Source organism: Equus przewalskii, chromosome 17 (genome assembly GCF_037783145.1).
Source record: "Equus przewalskii isolate Varuska chromosome 17, EquPr2, whole genome shotgun sequence".
NCBI classification, from domain to species: Eukaryota; Metazoa; Chordata; class Mammalia; order Perissodactyla; family Equidae; genus Equus; species Equus przewalskii.
This window is the reverse complement of record NC_091847.1, coordinates 11365538-11385740: the sequence shown is the minus strand read 5'-3', so window position 1 is coordinate 11385740 and position 20203 is coordinate 11365538. Positions and strand designations below refer to the sequence as shown.

The 20203-nt window shown below is 47.7% G+C and overlaps 1 protein-coding gene across 19 annotated transcripts in view; it reads left to right on the top strand.

Annotated features, from left to right (window-relative positions):
- STEAP3 (STEAP3 metalloreductase) overlaps positions 1-13176 on the top strand; it is a 49419-nt gene extending 36243 nt beyond the window's left edge. For all 19 annotated transcript variants that reach the window (XM_070581158.1, XM_070581164.1, XM_070581160.1 and 16 more), the window contains 2 exons: positions 2939-3103; positions 10367-13176. In XM_070581158.1, the coding sequence (XP_070437259.1) occupies positions 2939-3103; positions 10367-10648 (447 nt within the window). In that variant the 3' untranslated portion in view covers positions 10649-13176. The remainder of the gene's footprint in view (positions 1-2938; positions 3104-10366) is intronic.
- The last annotated feature ends 7027 nt before the right edge of the window (positions 13177-20203 follow it).

Here is a 20203-nt window from a genome sequence, read left to right as displayed (position 1 = left end):
CTCCCCACCCTGGGACACCTTTAGCAGTCTGACAAACTCCTATTCCTCCTTCAGAACCCTCGCTCTGTTAAGCTCCCCCAGTCTATCTCCCCCATGCCCCCTCCCCACCCCTGTAATCTGTTGTATTTTGTCCACACTTCCGTGACTTCTCTTCTGCATCACTTTGTGATCACGCATTTCCATGGCTGTCTTCTGCCCAACTCAGAGTTCCAGAAAACTGGGTCTGGCACCCTTGAGGTTATTAACACAGAGTCCCAGTGCGTGTTCATTGAGTGACTGTTAAATTGGCCACCATGGAGCCAGTACCAGGCATCTTGTAAGAGGAGTACACGTAGAGCTCGGGGCAATAACTAGTCTCACTGCCCAGCCACCCTTGAGAACAACAGCACCAGCCAGTTATTATATTAATCACCTGCTGTATGCCAGTCACCTGCTACTCATTCCACAAACCTCGTCCTTTTAATCCTTGCAGTAACACAGCAACAGACAGTGGTGTCATTAGCCAGGGAAGGGACTGCCCAGGCTCTCGTAACTGCCCCACCATGGCAGCATCAGCATCAGAATCCAGGCCTTGGGACTGTGAGGCCGTTCTCCCCACCACCACAGCTGCCCCTTCTAAGCCTGCCTCTTCCTTCTCTGGGTTTGGCTGGTGGTTGGCACCACCGTCTTCCTACCCACTGCCCACCCTTGGGGCATAGAGAGGGGCTAATGCTGCAGCCTCGCTGGTCCTCCTGCCTCTGGGTCCTTCAGCATCTAACCTGTAACCTACAGGAAGGGAAATCCACATGCGAATGCCATTGCCCCATCCCTTGACAAACACTTTCCTTGCCGTTCTCAAGGTGCCCAACTTGATTAACTTGGAGAAGAGGAGGATTACTAGGGGATGGAGAGCCCGGAACACGGGAGGGTTACCAGGGGATGGAGAGCTCAGAACGTGGGAGGGTTACTAGGGGATGGAGAGCTCAGAACACGGGAGGATTACTAGGGGATGGAGAGCTCAGAACATGGGAGGGTTACTAGGGGATGGACAGCTCAGAACACGGGAGGATTACTAGGGGATGGAGAGCTCGGAACATGGGAGGGTTACTAGGGGATGGAGAGCCCGGAACACGGGAGGGTTACTAGGGGATGGAGAGCCCGGAACACGGGAGGATTACTGGGGGAGGAGCGGGTTAAGTCTACGTTCCAGGTAGCCACGTGTGACACTGATCGCTGGTATACTGGAGCCCCGAGTATCGCAGTGGTTCAGTAAGTTGGCTACTGAAGGTGGCCAGGATCCAGATCTTCATGCAGGTTCCTCACCGTCCATGGCTCCCCTGCCTGCCTCACCCCATCCCTTCCCAACGTCACTGGAGAGAGGAAATATTAGAGGAAAATAACAAGACATTTTGCAAGCAAATGTGGTATGCGTGTGTAATCATCCAAACTCTGACTTGTGACATTAACTGCCTGATCTTACCGAAACGCAGAAAGGAATGACTAATGAAGTATATTTGAAGAACAAACAACTTGCCGCAAGGAGATGACTTATTTAGCGGCAGTTGCTAACACTGCGAAGGTGTGAGCGAGACTGTGCTGGGCTCCATTACGCAGGAGACCTCTCTGCCCTCGGCAGCATAAGACAGCCACACCTTTCTAGCCAATTCTGTGTTGCAAGGTACACAAGCGAAGTCATAGGATTTTAGACATGACCTCATCCAGCTCTCTCAGTGGAGAAATGGAGGCCCACGGCCAGTTGCCCAGAGTCACCAACGACTGGTGGTCAGGAGGAGCACTGGGAGCCCAGGAGGAACCCAGGACCCCAGTCCTGGTCCTTTTGTGGCTTAAGGACACCAAAGTGAGCCAGCCCACCCTAAAATAGAACAGAGGCCATTATCTTTCTCAAATTCCAGGAAAAGTACCCAGAGGATGGCATTTCCTCAGTTTCCCTAAACTTTCCTCTTAAGCTTTTCAACCCTTTTTGCTCAGCCCACAAGATTCCTTTTTAATAGCATATCTGGTAACCAGGCTCGGGTTATTTTTTTCCTGCTGAAATCGTTTCTCAAAAACCTCTGTGAGTCATTCTGTTTTGCAAAGCAGAGACCTGCCTACTGAGGCACAGTCTCATTTTTACCATTCCTTATTCTGCTGGTAGCGTTAAAGGACCCGCATTTCATCATGTTTCTCAGAGGAGACCTTGACTCCCCAGAACTCTGCTCCCTGCTCTCGTTGGGAAGCGGTGGTTCTAATGGAAGGACCTTAGTAGAAGTCTTCCTCAGTGTGTGCCATACAAGGGCGTGTCGGCGGGCTAGGAGAGGGGCTCAGCTTCCAGGCCACTCCAGGCCGGAGGGAGGAGTAGAAATCTCCAGGCCTGCAGGGACTCCCTGATTTGTGCATCCCCGGAGCTTGGTGGGGGACCCCAGAGCTCTGTGAGGGCAGGTGTCCTTGCTGTCTGCAGCCCAGGGCCCAGCACACAGTCGGTGCTTCATAAATGCTCACTGGTCTGCTTGGTGAATGGATGTCAGTCTCTGTTGCCTGGCAATGTTGATGCCAAGCTATATGCGTCAGACAGAATTTGGGAGCTTGGGGCTTTCAGTCAGGAGATGTTGAGGGGCTTAACATCTGTGTGTGTTCTGAGTGTGAGCTAGTGACAGGAGCAGCTTGGGGGACCAGGAAGGCAAAGGGTCTAGGATGAGACACACTGGAAGGGGAGGCAGGCTGTGGAGGCCTGAACCCATCTGGCTGAAGACCTTCCAAGCTAGGTGAGCTCCTCCCTCCTTTCTGGGATTTGGCGACCAGGAAGCCGTGTGATGTGGTCATGTTGGAAGGGTCTGTGTGCCTTGGTGACTTCTCTGACTCCTCACGCACGTGTCCCTCCCGGCCTGAGGTCCTTGCTCGCCCACATTCCGGGGCAGTGACCTTGGTCACAGTGGTCACGGTTCTCCTTCTGTCCGCATAGGTCTTGGCCAACAAGAGTCATCTCTGGGTGGAGGAGGAGGTCTGGCGGATGGAGATTTACGTCTCGCTGGGAGTGCTGGCGCTCGGCACGCTGTCCCTGCTGGCCGTCACTTCGCTGCCGTCCATTGCTAACTCGCTCAACTGGAGGGAGTTCAGCTTCGTGCAGGTAAAGTCGGCCTGGCCCTGCCCTCGTGTGCATGCACTCCCCCCCACCGCGAACCACCTCGGCTTTCCTAACGGGTACAACGGGCCGCGCAGTCAGATGCCAGGACCTTCCCAAGCCTTGAGGGCTGACCCCAGTCTCCTGATAAAGGGGCCACCTGGGACTAGCTCGTTCTCATGACATCTGGGGAAGCCAGACATAGGCAAGTGAAAAAATCAGACAACAGAACACTGAGTTAAACATTCTCAGTTTCTACAGTTCTTGAGCTTCCCAAACAAAATTCCATGACGCGCAGTCAGTGGACATCTCACTGGTCCAGCTGGGAGTGAGAGAGCCAGTGATGAGCCTAGCCGACCCCCCAGCACCCTCATCTCAACCCGGCCCTGTCGTTCCCTTTAACCCCTCGATTCGTGCAGGGCGAATGGGAGGTGGGCATTTAGCATCACCAGTTTATAGGGGATAAAACACAGCATTTCCCAAAGGACACCTTTCCTCTGAAAAATCCAAAGAAAAGGAGGTCTGTAGTCAACTGAATTTGAGAAAAGATTTGCTTCCCCCTAAGAGATTCCCAGTGTACTTTGGCTCATCAAAGATTCTAATAATGTTTACAACAAACCAACCTTGTGAAGCAGATTTATTGAGCATTAGTGCCCCCCCCCCCCCACTTTGTTTCGCGGATAACAGCTCTCTACACTCCACAGAACACACTTTGGGAAATGCTATTAGTGGCAAAGGTTCCTTATGCATTTATTCATTCCATAAATGTTTATGGAGTACCTACTGCATGCCAGGCATCGTGCTAGGCCTGAGATGTGATAGGGAACAAGACAGACACAGCCACGTTTCGATTACAAGGACAGCTGAGACAGGGACGTTTTTTACATTTCTTTGGCATCTCCCACTGTTCCCCATGCAGAGTCCGTGGTCAGTTCCCAAGTGTTGGCGGATTAACTCGTCCCCTCCTGGGGATGCACGCTGACTAATACTGGAATCCGCCATCGATATTGTATCAGCGCAGAGAACAGCTATCATATCCACCCCCATTGTTAACAAAAATCTGTTGCATATCTTTGTGCAGCGAGAGGGCACAGCACAGGATTCAAAGAGAGACCCCAGCCGTGCAGTGGTCTTAGGTAATCCAACTTAATTGTGGCTGGCTGGGGATACTTACGGACCCTAGAACAAAACAGAGCTGCGGCTGTCTCTTTTTAAAAGCATGTCTGTTTCTGAATCGCCCTGGCTCTGCTCATCTCCGAAGGCCTCTGGAGGAGTGCTCACGGCTGACACACACCGGCACAAGACGGGGAGGAAAGAATTTTATTTATCTGCCACTAATCCTCATGTGTCACACACCCAAACCTAGGATTTGCCTGTTCCTGCCTGGAGTAGCCCGGGCTGCCTGGTTTATCCACAATTAAAACAGACTGCAGGTTGCTCCCCTCACCAGAAAGTTGCTCCCTTAAGCAGCCGTAGATTACCGGCCCCAGCTCTGGCTGCCGAGAAAGCCCGAGGATTTGATTTTGCGAGCAAAGGCTGACTGGGACCTCAGCACCCGCGCTCTGCTTTACATACTGAAGAGTGGAGACACAAATGTGAAAGTCTGTCTGCCACTGCAGAGCGGGGCGTTGGAGGGCTGAGAGGTGGGTGGAAAGGCCGGGTTTTACTTGTGGAACTCAGATGCCCACGTTGTATCCACAAAAACAAATGCTGTCTCCCAAGAGGGCTGATTCGGAGGAGGAGGGACTGTCGGCGCCCAGAGCCCAGGTGCCAGCTCCGTAACCGTAGGCAGGTCACCTCCACTGCCCCAGCCTCTTACACTCCTGTAAAACGGAGTTAACGCCCGACAGAGGTGTGTGAGCCACTGTGAGAGATTATGTGTGAAAAAAAGACAAAAAGTGTTTTGCTATTGTTCTTAGAGTATGAGGCCACATTTCCATTATCTGTAACTAAGGTACCAACCGCCCGCTTCTGAGTTCAGTGGGACGCAGCGAGAGGGAGGCCCAGAGACTCCAGCCCTGAGCAGCGGGACGGGCCAGGGTGGCATTTGCAAACTGCGGTCGACACTCATGGTGGGTCATGGTGTCAGTTTAGTGGGTCACCACCAGCTTTTTGAAAAGGAAATAGAATAGAATGTCAAAAAAATAAAAAGTCAGGTGCTTTGCATGCTCTCAGGATAGACGTTTTTCCAATCGTTTTGATTCAAGTAGTTCTGTATACACACGGGGTGTACCTGGTGGTGTACTGGGCAGTGATGAAACCCTGCTTCTTACGGTGAGCCGCTGTCAAAGAGTGTGAAGTCACAGAGCTCTCTCGGAGAAGTACAGACGCAGGCCCGCCCCGGACCTAGGACTCAGCTCTCGGGGATGGCTCTGCAGGTCTGCGTGGCCAGCTCCTTGGGTGACTCAGGCACACGTGGTGCAGCATCTGGAGCGGGGGACACAGGTTGTGCACCCAGCAGACCTGAGTTTCCGTCCCAAGACCACCACTTACCAGGCCTGCACCATCAGACAGTTTTTTAGCCTCTCAGGGCATCTGTGTCCTACCTTACACCTGTGTCCACCTCCTGCAGTCACCGGGAGGATGGGAGTAGAGGACATGTAAAATGCACAATGCACACACCCAGTAGTGGCTGTGTGATTTTCTAGGTAAGCTGCAATCTTCTTCTGTAAGGTTAGCCCTGCCAGTGCGCCCATCTCTTTCCCCAGCCACACACGCCCGCAGCAGGTCACCAGGGCTTAGAAACCACTGTGGAGATGTCATGGTTCTCAAGGGCTTGGCCTGACCCCTGGTCTATAATGAATTATTAGCTAATAGCCACCAAAATAGTGTGTTGATTCCACAGAGGTGACTTGTGCTTACGTTTATCCTTTTGTTCCTTGAGGCTGTTTTCAAAGATCTTAATTTTGGTTTTTGTTTGTCTGGGTGTTTTTGTTGTTATTGGTTTGGTTCGGTTTGGGCCATGCTACGTGCTCCTAATTAAGCCAGTTAAACACTGTTAGATTGCAGAATACCCAGGTCGGTGCAGCTCGCCTGGACAGAGAAATTAGGGTTCAGCTTTGAGCACCTCACTTCTGCCCCAAGGGTAGAGTAACTTCCTGTGACACTGCCCACTCCAGCCACCTGTGTGAAATAATGACAGAGACCAGCTCTGACCCCGGCTTCGTGAGCAGTTGTCCAAAGCCCCTTCATGCCACAGTAATTGAGCACCAGCAGGAGCCACCGACAACCTGGCTGTTTCTTTTTTGCTAACAAGCTTACATATAATAAAAATGGCCTTAGCTTGGGCAGGGTGTGGAAAGGAGGGTTATTAATTGCCCCATGACAATGCCTCCTTTACTTTTGGCTTCCTTTGGCTGTTCTGGGATTTTTAAATTGTTCCCAAGGAGAGAATTTTATGGAATGAACTCGCTGGAATCATCCAGGCTTCCCATTAGGATTGGAAAGTCAAAAGGCCCTTTGTTATTGGCTGGTCTTTGGCTGTCAGCCCTCTCTGTGAACCATTAGGCTGAGGCTGGGGCTTCCTGCCATTTGTCACCATGGGATTTTGGATGGCAAAAGGATGAGGATGTATGAACGGGAGCAGCATCTCCATATTTTCCTGGTGCATATCCAGCATAATCCATCACTCTCCAAATTAGGGGCTGGGGACTGTGGCTCACATGGGCCAAACACCGGGGCTCCAGGGCATGTCACCAAGGGAGATGCTAAGGCTCCACTGGGGTCACCAAGGCTAGCTTCCCAGGCCTGGGTGGGTTCTCATTGCTGCAGCATCTGGGAAAGCCCCGTGATGCAGAGAGTAGGCCCATCAAGGCCCGCAGTGGGTCCTTATAGAAGGAACAGATAGGACCACGTCCACCCCAATCAAATGGCCTGGGTAGACGGGCCCATGAAGACTTCTCAGCCTGAAACTCCAAGGGTTTGGGTGATGAGAGCCTCCTGAATCAGTGGTTCTTAGTCCACCATGATGCACATGAGCATCATCGCTGAACTTCTGAAACCTACCGATGCCTGAGCCCCAACCTAAGCCAATTTAATCTGCATTTCTGGGTCTGGGGCTTGGGCATTAATCTTTTCCCCAAGCTCCCCAGGTGACTTGAAAGTAACCAGATTTGAAAACCACAGCCTCAGACTGATAAACTCTCAGGGGTGAAGGCACTTCCCAGCCGTCCCAGCAAAGCCCGGTAAACCCACACGGGACAGTTTGGGGCTGGGCAGCTGGTTGGGGAATGTCAGGGTGGTTGTCAGGCTTACTCAAGATGTATTCCTGATCGTCAGTGCTGAGGACCTTTCCTCCCCCCTCAATTTTTTCTACTGCGGTAAAATACACATAACACAAAATGTACCATCTTGGCCATTTTTCAGTGTACAGGTCAGTGGTATTAAGTACATTCATATTGTTGTGCAGCCATCACCACCATCCCTCTCCAGGGCTCTTTTCATCTTGCAAAACTGAAACTCTACCCATTACACAAGTCCTCCCCATTCTGCTCTCCTCCCAGCCCCTGGCCGCCACCATTCTACTTCCTGTTTTTTACTACCTCACATAGGCGCCTCATGGAAGTGCAATCATAGAGTATTTCTCTTTGTGTGACTGGCTTATTTCATTCAGCATAATGGCCTCAAGGTTCATCCATGTCATAGCATATGTCAGGATTTCCTTCCTTTTTAAGGCTGAATAATATTCCATTGTGTAGAAATGCCACATTTTGCTTACCCATTCATGTGTCAGTGGGCACTTGGGTTGCTGCCACATTTCATCTGTTGTGAATAATGCCCCTGTGAACGTGGGTGTGCAGATTCTCTTCAAGGTCCTGCGTTCAGTTCTTTGGGTGTATGCCAGAAGTGGAGTTGCTGGAGCTCACGGTAATGGGATTTTTTCTTCATTGAGGAGCTGCCCTATTTCCCACAGCAGCTGCACTCTTTTACTTTCCCACCAGCAGCGCACAAGGGTTCCAGTTTCTCCAAGTCCTCCCCAATGCATTTTCTGGGGGTTTTTTGATAGTAGCCATCCTAACATGTGTGAAGTGGTATCTCACTGTGGTTTTGATTTGCATTTCCCTCATGATTAGTGATATTAAGCATTTCCTCATGTGTTTATTGGCCATTTGTATATCTTCTTTGGAGAAATTTCTATTTAAGTCTTTTGCCTATTTTTAAATTAGGTTGTTTTGTTGTTGTTGAGTCTAAGAGTTCTCTATACATTCTGAATGATAATCCCAAGCATTTTCTCAGTGCTGGGGACCCTTTTAACCCCTGTCTTCAATATCAATAGATCAGAAGTTGGAAAAGGTTGATGTGGTTCAGAAGTTGCTGGGGATTTGGAACTCCTGATAGACACATCTGGAAGCGACAAGGACTTGATTATATGTGACTTGCAGTTGAGGAGGCTTTCATGTAGGGCGACCGACCGTTTTAATAAGACACGTGAAATAACCGTGGGTGTTAGCACAGAGCCAACCGTGTTCTTTCCCAATGGGCTGTGTTGAGCCAGGAAGTGTTAAAGATGAGATAAAAAGATCCTGGAAGTGGTCACAAAGCCAAGAAGAACCACAGATGGCTAGGAAGGATAGAGACTGAGGATCTTTTGGCAGCTCCTATTTCATGTGGGGTCAAAAATGTTGTGCTTGGGAACCTGTCTATGAACTTATAGCGTACAGCCATTAGAAAATGTTTAGCATTATTTTTAGTAAAAGCATTACAAGCATTTCTTCCAAACCTTGTCTCCCACTGACTGAGCTTCACCGTCCTGGTGTTTGTCCTGGAGTGGGTACAAGCAGAGTGTCCCCCACCCCACGGAGCAGCGAGAATGAGGCCTGCTGGTAGAATCAGGCCCACTTTGAACCGTGTCTGAGGGGACAAACAAGATGGCGTCTCCAAGCTGGGCCCCTGGATCGATGCTGACCGGTGGGCTGGAAGGAAATCCAGGAGGCCAAGTTGCACGTTCTCCTGGGAAAGCTCAAACTCAGCCTATAAAGAGCACCTTGAGGTGCCATCGTGCCACCACATTTCAATTAAACCCTTGTAATGTCTCCTTGGAGAAATCCATCGCTTGATGGGTCACCGCCATTTTCATTCCTTATATACTAAACACAGGTCTCCCCAGATCCCTCAGTGGCTCCTCAGTTCTTACGGAATTCAGTCAGGACGGCCCACGCCTCTCCTCCCCATCCCTGCAAAGCCCTAACCCTTAGCGCCCTCTGGAGCAGAGGCGGCTCCCCAGTGGCTGCCTCCTCTGGGACTGGAGAACACCACACCACACCGTGCGTCCCCTGCACCTCTGACTTCACTCCTGGAGGCACTGATTTCTCACTGAGGCTGATTAAGTGACTTGCCCAGGGTCACAGTGTCAGTTGAGGCCAGCACCCACAGTAGTCTGGAACGCCTCATCTGTAGTCTACAGGAAACCTTACGAACAAAGGATTCCCGGAGGCTCAAGGTCCAGATCAGCACGTCCAGCTATCTTCATGTCACACTTCCCATGGAAAGTCATGTTTGTGCAGCATGTGGGGTGATGAGGAGCTGCTCTTGGCTGACCCACAACAGCCCAGATGTGGCTCAAGGCGTGGGACGCTCCACTGTAAGATGGCCTTGACCGTTTCCTTTGGATTTGTGATGGTCTTGATAACTCAGAGCGTGGGCAGGAGGTTAGGGACCAGCACCCACGGAGAGCATCTACTTGTTCCTGGGGGCTTCAGGTACAGCGTCGGGCCACCCAGCCAGCAGGCCCTGGGAGCCACCTTCACTGTTGGTGCAAAATCCACGTAGCAAGTAAATTTTTAATTTTGTGTTTATCTTTACATCGACTTAAAATCAAGTCACTTTTTTATCTGGTCTTAGGCCAAATACTACTGTGAAATTATGATTTTGGTATGCTGGCTGACACTTGTTACTCTAATACACATTAAAATATACACAAAATTAGTAACATGGTTTTAAACTTCTTTGAACTTGATTCCATCTAAAGTCCTCTGGCAGCCACCAGAGGTATGAATAACACAGTCTGGGGGAAAAGCATTGCTATTGTATTGAACCCTCAGGAATCAGTCAGTCCGTATACACCTTCAGGGTAGAAGCATCATTCCCATTTTTCTGTTGGGGCAACTGAGGCTCGGAGCGTTTAGGCAGAGAGTGAGTCACAGGGCTGAGATCTGAACCCAGAGCCGCCCGCCTTCCTTCCCCTCTGCCAGGCAAGTGGATGAGCCACGGGTGGAATCAGTGCGGCCGTCGTCACCCTGGCTCTAACCCCAGCCTTCTTTTCCTCTGCAGTCCACCCTGGGCTTTGTGGCCCTGGTGCTGAGCACCCTGCACACGCTCACCTACGGCTGGACCCGCGCCTTTGAGGAGAGCCGCTACAAGTTCTACTTGCCTCCCACCTTCACGCTCACACTGCTGGTGCCCTGCGTCGTCATCCTGGCCAGGGGCCTGTTCCTCCTGCCCTGCGTCAGCCGCAGACTCTCCAAGATCCGGAGGGGCTGGGAGAAGGACGGCGCCATCAAGTTCACGCTGCCCATGGACCACACCCTGGCCCAGAAGACCAGCCACGTGTGAGGTGCCTGCGCCCGGCGCCGGAAACCAGACGGGGCAGGACGGTGCCCTGAGCCTGTCAGGGCTTCTTTTCTTGACGGTGCAGTGTGATGAGATTGTGCACAAACTGGCGGTTTGAGGTCCGAATTCCTGGAACGCAAATGTATGTAGTAATATGCAGAATGACACACACGTGCGTGTGATGTATATGTTCCTATATATTTCATATGTATAACAGGATTTGCAATTATATTTACTTAGCTAAAAAGTTGAGTCCCTGAGATTTCAACTGGTAGATGTAAAAGCAAGTGCCAGATGTCTGGAGAACAGCAGCTCGCACTGTCGTGACATTTGCAGAGATATTCACATGCTTTTTTGCACAGAGAAGGCAGTGAGAGGCTTGTACCTTGGTGGATTCGATCCATGGGTGCCCCCCAACCCCTTTCTGCTCCTTTCCCAAGGCTTTTGCCAGGCTGGGACTCTGAGGTGGCAGGGCAGACAGCAACTCTGCCTGGAGCCCAATGCGGGTGCACGGGGCTGAAGAGTCGCCGGTAAGCAGCGGCTGCGGCTCCTGCCTCGTCCACCTTCCCTGGCAGCAGGATGTCAAGCTGGGGAGCAAGGGCACTGGGGGCCGAGCCTGGCGTCTGCGTGCTGAGAGCCCTCTGCCTGGCGTGGAGGGGGAGGGGGTGTGTGTTGGGGCTGAAACTGCTCCCCCAATCCTCCCTGAGCTGGCGAGATTTTTTCCTGAAAGTCAGAAGTCACCACAGCAGCTGCAAATTGATCCTCCTGTGGGAGTGTGAAGTCACCTCCTTGCCGGAGCCACTAATGAACCCCATCTTGAGAACGAGTGTAATTTCTTTCCTTCCTTTAAGTTGGTGATGACCATTCTTTCGACCACTGTGCCTTCTCACCTTTTAGATCATTAGTTTGACTGTCTCCCAGGAATGCCTAGAGCAGACCCTGTAAAAGTGAGTTCAAGTGGGAGGAGGACACACAAGAGCACGCGCAGTGTTGCAGCTGAGCCTTTCTCAGGACCAGCCCAGGGTGCTGAAGGACTGATTGTCCTCATTAAATTGGTCCTATGGAAAAACACCGGGGACCTCTTCAGATGGCCTCTGCTGCCTCTGGACAGAGAACCTGCCTTGCGAGCGCCCAGAAAACCACTATGGCTCCAAGTTCCTCCTAACAGAGGGTTACGTTTCAAAAGAGTCAGGAGAGTCTTTTGCGCCAAAGCTCCAGACTTGAAACGCTGCTGCCCCAAAGCACAAGAGGCTGGACCACAGCCAGGGCCACAGGACGCACGTCCTCGAATCATATGCCATCCCTCACTGATTCGTACTGAAACTGACTTTACTTCTTCCCCTGCAGAGAAACAGCTGTTCGTGGCTGAGCCCCCAACCCCTGGCAGAACCAGGAGATCTGCCATCTCTGCTGAAAAAGCCCCTTTGAACACAAAGGCTGGGAGGTCCTGATGGAAGACATCAGTGAGATGCACACTGACTCTACTGCAAATGCTGGTCACACTTATATTTCTTAGGTCTCCTGAGCCGGAGGGCATCTTAGGATGGAACAAAGAGAGTCGAGCCGGCAAAGGCTGACCAGATAATGTTACAAGGAGAGGATGCCCCTGCTCCCCCAGGAAGGCTTCATGAGCTCATGTCTGTGGAGCGCATTAGGGTCCTTTAGTGAAAAGGAAAAAAAAAAACCCAAGTGCAAGAATATCTCATTAGGCCAGTGACTGATGGAGGGGAGGCAGAGCAGGCGCAACTGTCTGCTTCCTGCAGATGTTTTCCATTGGCTGCTCCAAGGCTGAGCAGCAGAAGCTTGTCTCCTAAATTGGCCCTGATGGAGCGGCAGCCATGGCCCTCAGAGGCTCACTGAAAAGGAGGCGGGCAAAGCAGAGGTTTCAGCATTTGCTTGGCAAAATGAGGGCCCATCAATTTCCTGCTGATAGGAAGCAGGGAGAACCTGGGCAACTGGCACACCACGCCCCCCACCCCCCCCACCTCCACCAAGGATCGCTAACCCTAGACAGTATTGGCTGCCTTCCTTCTCCGGCCCTCCCTGGGCCCAGAGATGGTTCCTCATACCAAAGATGCTGACACATGGCCGAGTCCAGTGTGCTCTCTCCCCTTCCCTGCCCACCTTCTGCTGTGGGTGCTCCTCAGGAGGGAAAGGATTCCAAGGTGGGTGACAGGAGGGCACAAGCAGGTTCAGCAGAGGGCCTGGCCACCTACCAACCGGACAATCAGCTCATGAAAGTCAGGGTGGGCTGTGTGCTTGACCTTGATCTTTGTCTGCCGCTGCTCTTCCCTACCTCACCCGGCCGCTGGCAACAGCATCCCCAAGAGTAAATTCCCTTAGAGCCTGGTAAGTTCTCCGTGCCTCTGGGTACAAAAGTGCCTGACCCAACATGCTCTGGAAATCCTAAATGCTGCGGTCCGAGGTTGACGTTTAAAATCTATGCTCATGTTGAAAGAGTGTGTATTTTGTTTTTACCTTGTAGAGCTTGTCTAAGAAGCAGCGAAAATAAACACCTAACCTTCCGTGAATTTCAGGCTTTTCTTTGTATTCTGTCAATCACCTGGCCACCCATTCCTTCACTGCCTCCATGAGCCTTCTGATTGGAGCTTGTTGAGTCAGGCAACGTGCAAGGCCAGCGCAGAATGATCTGGGCTAGAGCGCGGCTCAGAGGAGGGGCAGACGTGCAGACCTACAGCAACAGGCCAGTAAGGACACGGGTGAGATCCCGGTGGCACAGTGCAGGAGCATGTGAAAGGAGCACCCAAGGCCCACGGAGGAGCGGGGAAGGCTTCCTGGAGGGAGTGCTGTGGTCTGAAAGTTGCGGCCCTGAGTGTAGGTTAGAGCAGCAGGGCTTCTCAAACGATTATGTGCAAGGGAGTCACGTAGGGATCTTGTTCACGGGTCCAGGTGAGGCCCGAGACTGTGCATTTCTAATAAGGTCCCAGGTGACACTGAAGGTGTTGATCCTCGGACACTCTGAGTTACAAGGGCTCTCAGCTGGCTTCCTTCGTCTCTGCCGTGCTGTAGTCCACAGCCCACAAGCAGCCACGCCAGTCTCTGCCCCATTCATCTTCCCCACGACCCTGGTTCCCTGGCTGTGCTGGGAGGGATGCCTCTGCATACTGCCAATGCTGCTGCGACCCCCTTGTTCTCTTAAAGGCAGAGGGAGTTCACGCTCACCAGAGCCGCCGCCCTGCCCTCCGTGCTCCACACAGGATGCCCCCGGGGTGTGCTGCATGTCAGGCCTGAGTCCATCAGGAAACAGGAACTCTCTTCAGAGAACACCCAACTGTCATGCGGTCAAGCTCTTCCACTGAAGCAACCAGAATTGTCTAACTGTGTAGGGAAGAAAACCAGAAACCCATGTGCAGAAGGAAGTCTAGTGGCTAAAAACCATTTCTTGGGAACAATAACCAAAAGATGGCCTTGCCATTTTGAGCCCATGATAAGGATTTTCTAAAGAAGGAACCATGGCCAGAAAACAACTTCACTACAGATGATTTTCAACAGAAAAATACCTTGTGCTTGGAGGTTTGTTTTTCTATTTGGTGTCCTCCTACGTCTAACACTGGGAGAGTAAAGTTTAAAAAGAAGCATAAAATAGATGAAAAACAGCCACTATTCGGGTAGCTCACATAAGAATTAAGAAGCAACCAAAATAACTCGTATTAGTTAGAGAGAAGAATTATCATTCAGCTCTTTGACAAGCTGACTCTTTTCCAAAAGCAACGAAGTGGGCCCTTGGAAGGGCGGAGGCTCCTTGCACTGGGGCGTGTCCCTGGTCTCCTCACACAGAGAGTTGGTGCCAGTAGAGCAGAACGCAGTCCCACCAGACCAGCACCAACTTCTCCTAACAAATATGTTGAAAATCTCTTTTTACTAACCTAAAATGAAATTCAGAAATAATAAAATCTACCTATGCATATAGTTTTTAAAATCAACTTAAGGTCTTAATTGAAATTTAAAGTAGAAATAAAGATATTTACACTAAAAATATATAATACTAAAAATGAATAGTAATTATTATAAGTAATAATCTTATAATAAATGAGTTGGTTTTAAGACAAATGCAATGATATTCAACTAAACATCGTTGACCCTCTATGACATATTTTAAAAATAAGGGCTAAAAAATGTGTGTGTGTGTGCTCATACACATGCTTGTGTGCATGCATGCACACACTGTGTGTGTTTGAAACAGTGTTGAATACGGTGGAGAAGTCAAGTAGGGTGGAGACCAATAAATTTCCACTGGATTTGGAAATATGGAAACTTTATGGTGAGAATTTCAGTGGAGTGTTGGGAATAAAATAAAGATTGGGAATGAGTGAGAAGTAAGGAAATGGAGACTAATCCTGGACAACTCTTGAGATTGCCTGTGAAGTGGAGAGAGAGGGGTGGTAACTAGAGAGCTATAAGAGGATAGAAGGAGAGTTGGTTATTTTTTCCATGGTTCTTCCCTGAACATGCGTTAGATGTTTCTGGAAAAGAAGAAGATGAACAGGAGTGGTTGAAGATGAAAGACAGTGGGAAGGAGGGAGCGAGAGAATGAGAGAGAGAGAGAATGGGAATCAGAGTCCTAGAGGATATGGGAAGAGATGAGGCTAGGAGCGCAGGTGGTTCAGTGAGGATGAGGGGCGGCTGGTCTTACAATTAGGAGAAAAGGGTAGATGCCAATGAAGGGAAGGTCTAGCTTTGGTGATGTGAGGTGTGGAAATTCTCTTCTGATGATGTCTACGTCCTTCGTAAAAAAAATGGTCAATGGCGTCTGCTGAGAGTGACAGAGAAGGAGGAAAGTTTGGCTCTGTGGGTTGAAGAGAAAGGAAAAGGTTAAAACTAATGGTTGGAGAAAGTGAAAAGGGAACTGACCAGAGACACATGGTAGGTTAACAACAACAACAAACTTGTTTATGACATTTTTTGTCTAGTGTGAAAGATACCAATTGTGTTTCCTGGGAAATGTGCAAAGTGGAGTTTTTGTTCAGTTAAATTCTGTTTTCCCCCACCAGTTTCTGTAATAATTCCAGATAGTTTATCTTAGTTCACTTTGATCTCTAATAGTTACTCAGAATGCTTTGGCTTCATTTTTGTTTTCTCTGTTCAGAAATGAACAGTCACAAATTGAACCTTTGATGCACTTAGCAACCAAAAGGCCTCCACTGCCAATCCTCCCATAAAGTGAATAATCAACCCCTTGTTTAGTGAGTGTTGATTTCATTTATTGGAACAGAAACCTAGCTTATTTCTATAATTTCCATCATATGCAAAGCCTACTCTTGAAAATCTAATTTTACCCAGCACTTAAAGCTATTCCCTAACTAGAGAATTCATTAGGGGTTTCACTTCCTGAAGAGCCTTCGTGCTACAAAGCAAATAGTTCCTGGACAAAAGACATACTTTTTAATGCACTGCTGAGCTCTCAGGAGGTAAGGGAAATCACCAGGGCAGAAAATAAATGGGAGCACACATGCACACAAAAACAAACAAGCAAAACAATGCTCTCCTGGGTTCCCAGCAAAAGCAAAGTCAAGTTCTTTCTGGAGAAAAGCAACCTCAATTCAGATCAACCCAAATAGAAGCTCAGTAGCTAGGGTCAACAAACCATAGGTGAGAATCAGCACAAACACGACTCCTAAGGACTTAATAGAATTATCAAACGTAGAATGATATACTGGATCTAAAGAATTACAAAATAGAGTCACAAAATAAGTCAGCAATAAGACACTATGAAAGGATCAAGCATGATAAAAAAAATAGAACCTTCAGAAATGAAAAATTATTGGAAACAAACCTAATCTGAGGATTTAACGGCAGACTGGAGAAAATTAGTGAATTCTAAAATGAAGCTGAAGAAATTACCCAGAATGCAAAACAAGAGAAAATTGGATATAAAACATAAAAGAGAGGCTAAAAGAGATAAAGGTTAAAGTGAAAAAGTCTAACATATAAATAACTGGAGTTCCAAAAAGAAAAAATTGTATAAAGGCAAATTTTAAAGAGATAAAGGCTGAGGGTTTTTCAAAAGTAATGAAAAACTGAAATCCAAAAAAGCACAAAGTGCAATGCATAACACCAAGCAGGAAACCAAATTTAAAAAATAAAACCAAACTTAGACACACTAAGAAGCTCTTAAAAGCAGCCAGGAAAAAATGGCAAATCACCTACAATTGTGAAATTATAACAGATCTAACAATATCACTGGAAATCAGAAAATACTGGTCTAATATCTTGAAAGTGCAGAGCAGAAATAATTGTTAACTTAAAATTGTAAATCCAGCAAAACCAATTTTCAATAAAGTAAAATAAGGATATTGCAAATATACAAAAATTTAGAGAGTTTACCAATAGTTCTTATCCAAAGAGCTTCTACAAAGTACACTTCAGATAAAAGGAAAATCATCCCAGAGGGGGTTCCAAAAAACAAGAAGGAATGGTGAGCAAAGAAATAGTGACCATGTAGGTAAATCTAAACATACCTTGTCTATAAATAAAAATAATAATGCCTATTTATTTTTTTTTTAAAATGACACACTAGAAGATTGGACAAAAATGGCATATAAGTTGATAGAGTTAAAATGTTTTGAGACTCTTGTATCTGGGGTAGGGATAAATTATGGACTAATTTAGATTTAATTAAGTAAGCCTGGAAAAATGTCAAGAGAAACCACTAAAAAGCTAAAAATATAACGTCCAAATCCTTAGGAGGGGAAAAATGAAATAAGAAAGCAACCAAACAAAAATTGCAATTCTTGAAAAGCAAGAAAAGAGAAAAACAGCATTGAATGGCAGGACAAATTGAAAACAAACAGTAGATGTTAGAAACAAATCCACATTTATCAATAATCACAACAAATACAAATGGATTAAACTCTTGAGTTAAAAGATAGAGATTGCCAGACTAGATTTTTTAATATAGTTATATGCTATTTATAAGGGGCATACCTGAAGACTAAAAGTAAAGGTATAGTAAAAGATGTGTTAGGCAAAAACAAACCAAATGAGAGTTGAGGTGCTAAATTATTGTCTATAAAGTATGCTTTATGACAAAGTACATTATAAGTCACTATATAATAATAAAAGGAAGATTTAAATAGCTAGAATCATATTCATTTAATAATATAGCTTCAAAATACATAAAGCAAAAGAAAAGAAAGAAATGTGGGCAAATCCATCATCATACTGGGAGATTGCAACAAACAAAAAATTATGTGTGTGTGTGTGTAATAACACAACAAACTTGATATCATAAGAAATAGGGATATTATATTCTTCTCAAGAAAGCAAATTGAAAACATATTAGACCTGAGCAAATCTCAACAAATTGCAAAGAATAAATATCACACGGGATAAATTCTCTAAACTTGGTGCAAAAAAGTTAGAAATCAAGAACAAAAGGCTATATTTTAAATGCTCATACATTTTGAAATTTAAAATATACATTTCTAAATAAAAATTGTTAATCAAAGAGGATGTTATAATAGAAATTTTTCAAAAATTTAAAACTGAATGGTAATGAAGTATCTCCATATCTAAATACTTGAGGATGCAGCAAAAATATTACTTAGAAGGAAGTCAGTAGTCTCAACTGGAATTAATTCACTAAGAATCTAACCCAGAAAAAGTAAAAAGAAAGATATACTAAATGTAAGAGCAGAAACTAGTGAAATAGAAAACAAAGATCAGGGGCCAGCCCCAGTGGCCTAGTGGTTAAGTTTGGCGCACTCTGCTTCAGCAGCCCTGGTTCAGTTCAACGTACAACACTCATCTGTCAGTGGCCATGCTGTGGCGGCAGCTCACATACAGAAAAAGGAAGATTGGCAGCAGATGTTAGCTCAGGGCAAATCTTCCTCAGCAAAAAAGAAAAGAAAAGGACTCAAAGATCAGTAGAGAGGATCGACAAAGCCAAAGGTCCAGCCTCTAGAATTATAAGAAAATAAATTTCTGTTGTTTCTGGCACCCAGTCTATGGTATTTGTTATGGAAGCCTGAGCTGACTAAGACAACCATGGAGGCTAGAAAGCAGAAAGATGTTGTATTTAAAGTGCTAAGGGGTAAAGACAGTTAACTGAGAATTCTATGTCCAACAAAACTATTCTTGAAAAATGAAGAAGAAGATCAACTTCCAGTATGACAGTGTGAGGAGCTCCCCTGACCTACTCCCCAGTGAAACTGGTGAGAATTATTTTTGAAACAAACATTTAAAGCCTCTAGAAATGGTGCTAAAGGCAAATAGCAAATGAAGAAACACAGATTTAAGAAAATCTACCCCCCCAAATTGGTAAGAAAAGCAAGAGCGTGTGGTATTTGAACCAAGACCACTCCTTCCCCCCCCCCTTCCCAGCTCAGTGAGGTGAAGACCCCAGACTGTTTCAGCCAAGAACACAGGGCTACCCCTCCCCAAGGTACCAGCTGAAGGGCTTTCTTGCTGGGAGAAGCAGGATTTCAGCGTTTCTCATCTTGCCTCCTGCTGCCTATTGCTGAAGCTGATTCCAAGCAAGTGTTGTTGGAAGGGAGACTCCCTTCTGCTGCTTAGCCCCCTCCTCTGAAATAGAGGCTCTCCCTGGGGTACAGCATGCTGAGAATACTGGCGCCCCAATCACCCTTCCCCAGCCCATGAGGCGGTGGTTCCATGCCAGAAGAGGCAAGCCAAAGGGACTTCAGGCTGCTGCCACCACTGCTCAGCTCCTAGAGCAAGGGTGTGACTCAGACAGAGGCTTGTCATTGTCCCCACCCCAAGCTCTAGAGCCCTAGCTCAGGGATTTTGCCTGGGCAGAGGAACAGGCTATAAAATAGATGGTTCCTAATCTCTTCCCAAAGGAACTGGCTTCATTTTCAACAGAGCATGCAGAAGTTTAAACCTGAGGCCACTGTCAAGAACTGTGGAGGTTCAGGTGAAAGGCAACGGGGAGGAGATTCATGGATTTTTAAGAAAGCACAGCCTAGACTATAGGCCGGCTAGTTTACATAATAGAACATGGAGTAAAACAGCGGGGAGGAACCCTCTTGGGGTCAGAAGATCCTCAAACAGAGATCTCAGAAACTCTTCCTTCAAAGGAGCTAGGCTCTGATTGGATTGGTTTGTTGAACGGTTTATGCCCCAGGGCATTGCTGGAAACAATAGAACAATCAGCTGGTAATTAGTGAGTTTAACAGCTGGGTGTGGTCAGGGCAAGAAAGAAAGAGAGCCCTGCCAATACCGTTGTCATCCCAATTGTCATACCCAAATTGGGCTTCCTTGAGGAGCAACAGCAGAGATGTAACACTGTCTGAGAGGGAGGGGATCCACATCACTGAAAGAATCTGCCAGTCACTACAAAACAAACAAGCAAACAGAAATAAATCCTGGTGGGGGGTGGGGCCAGTACCCAGAGTTGCTACAATTTATTATCTAAAATGTCCAGTTTCTTTTCTTTCTTTCTTTTTATGAGGAAGAGTGACCCTGAGCTAACATCTGTGCCCATCCTCCCCTATTTTGTATGTGGGACACTGCCACAGCATGGCTTGATGACTGGTGGAGGTCCACAGCCAGGATCCGAACCCGCGAACTTGGGCCACT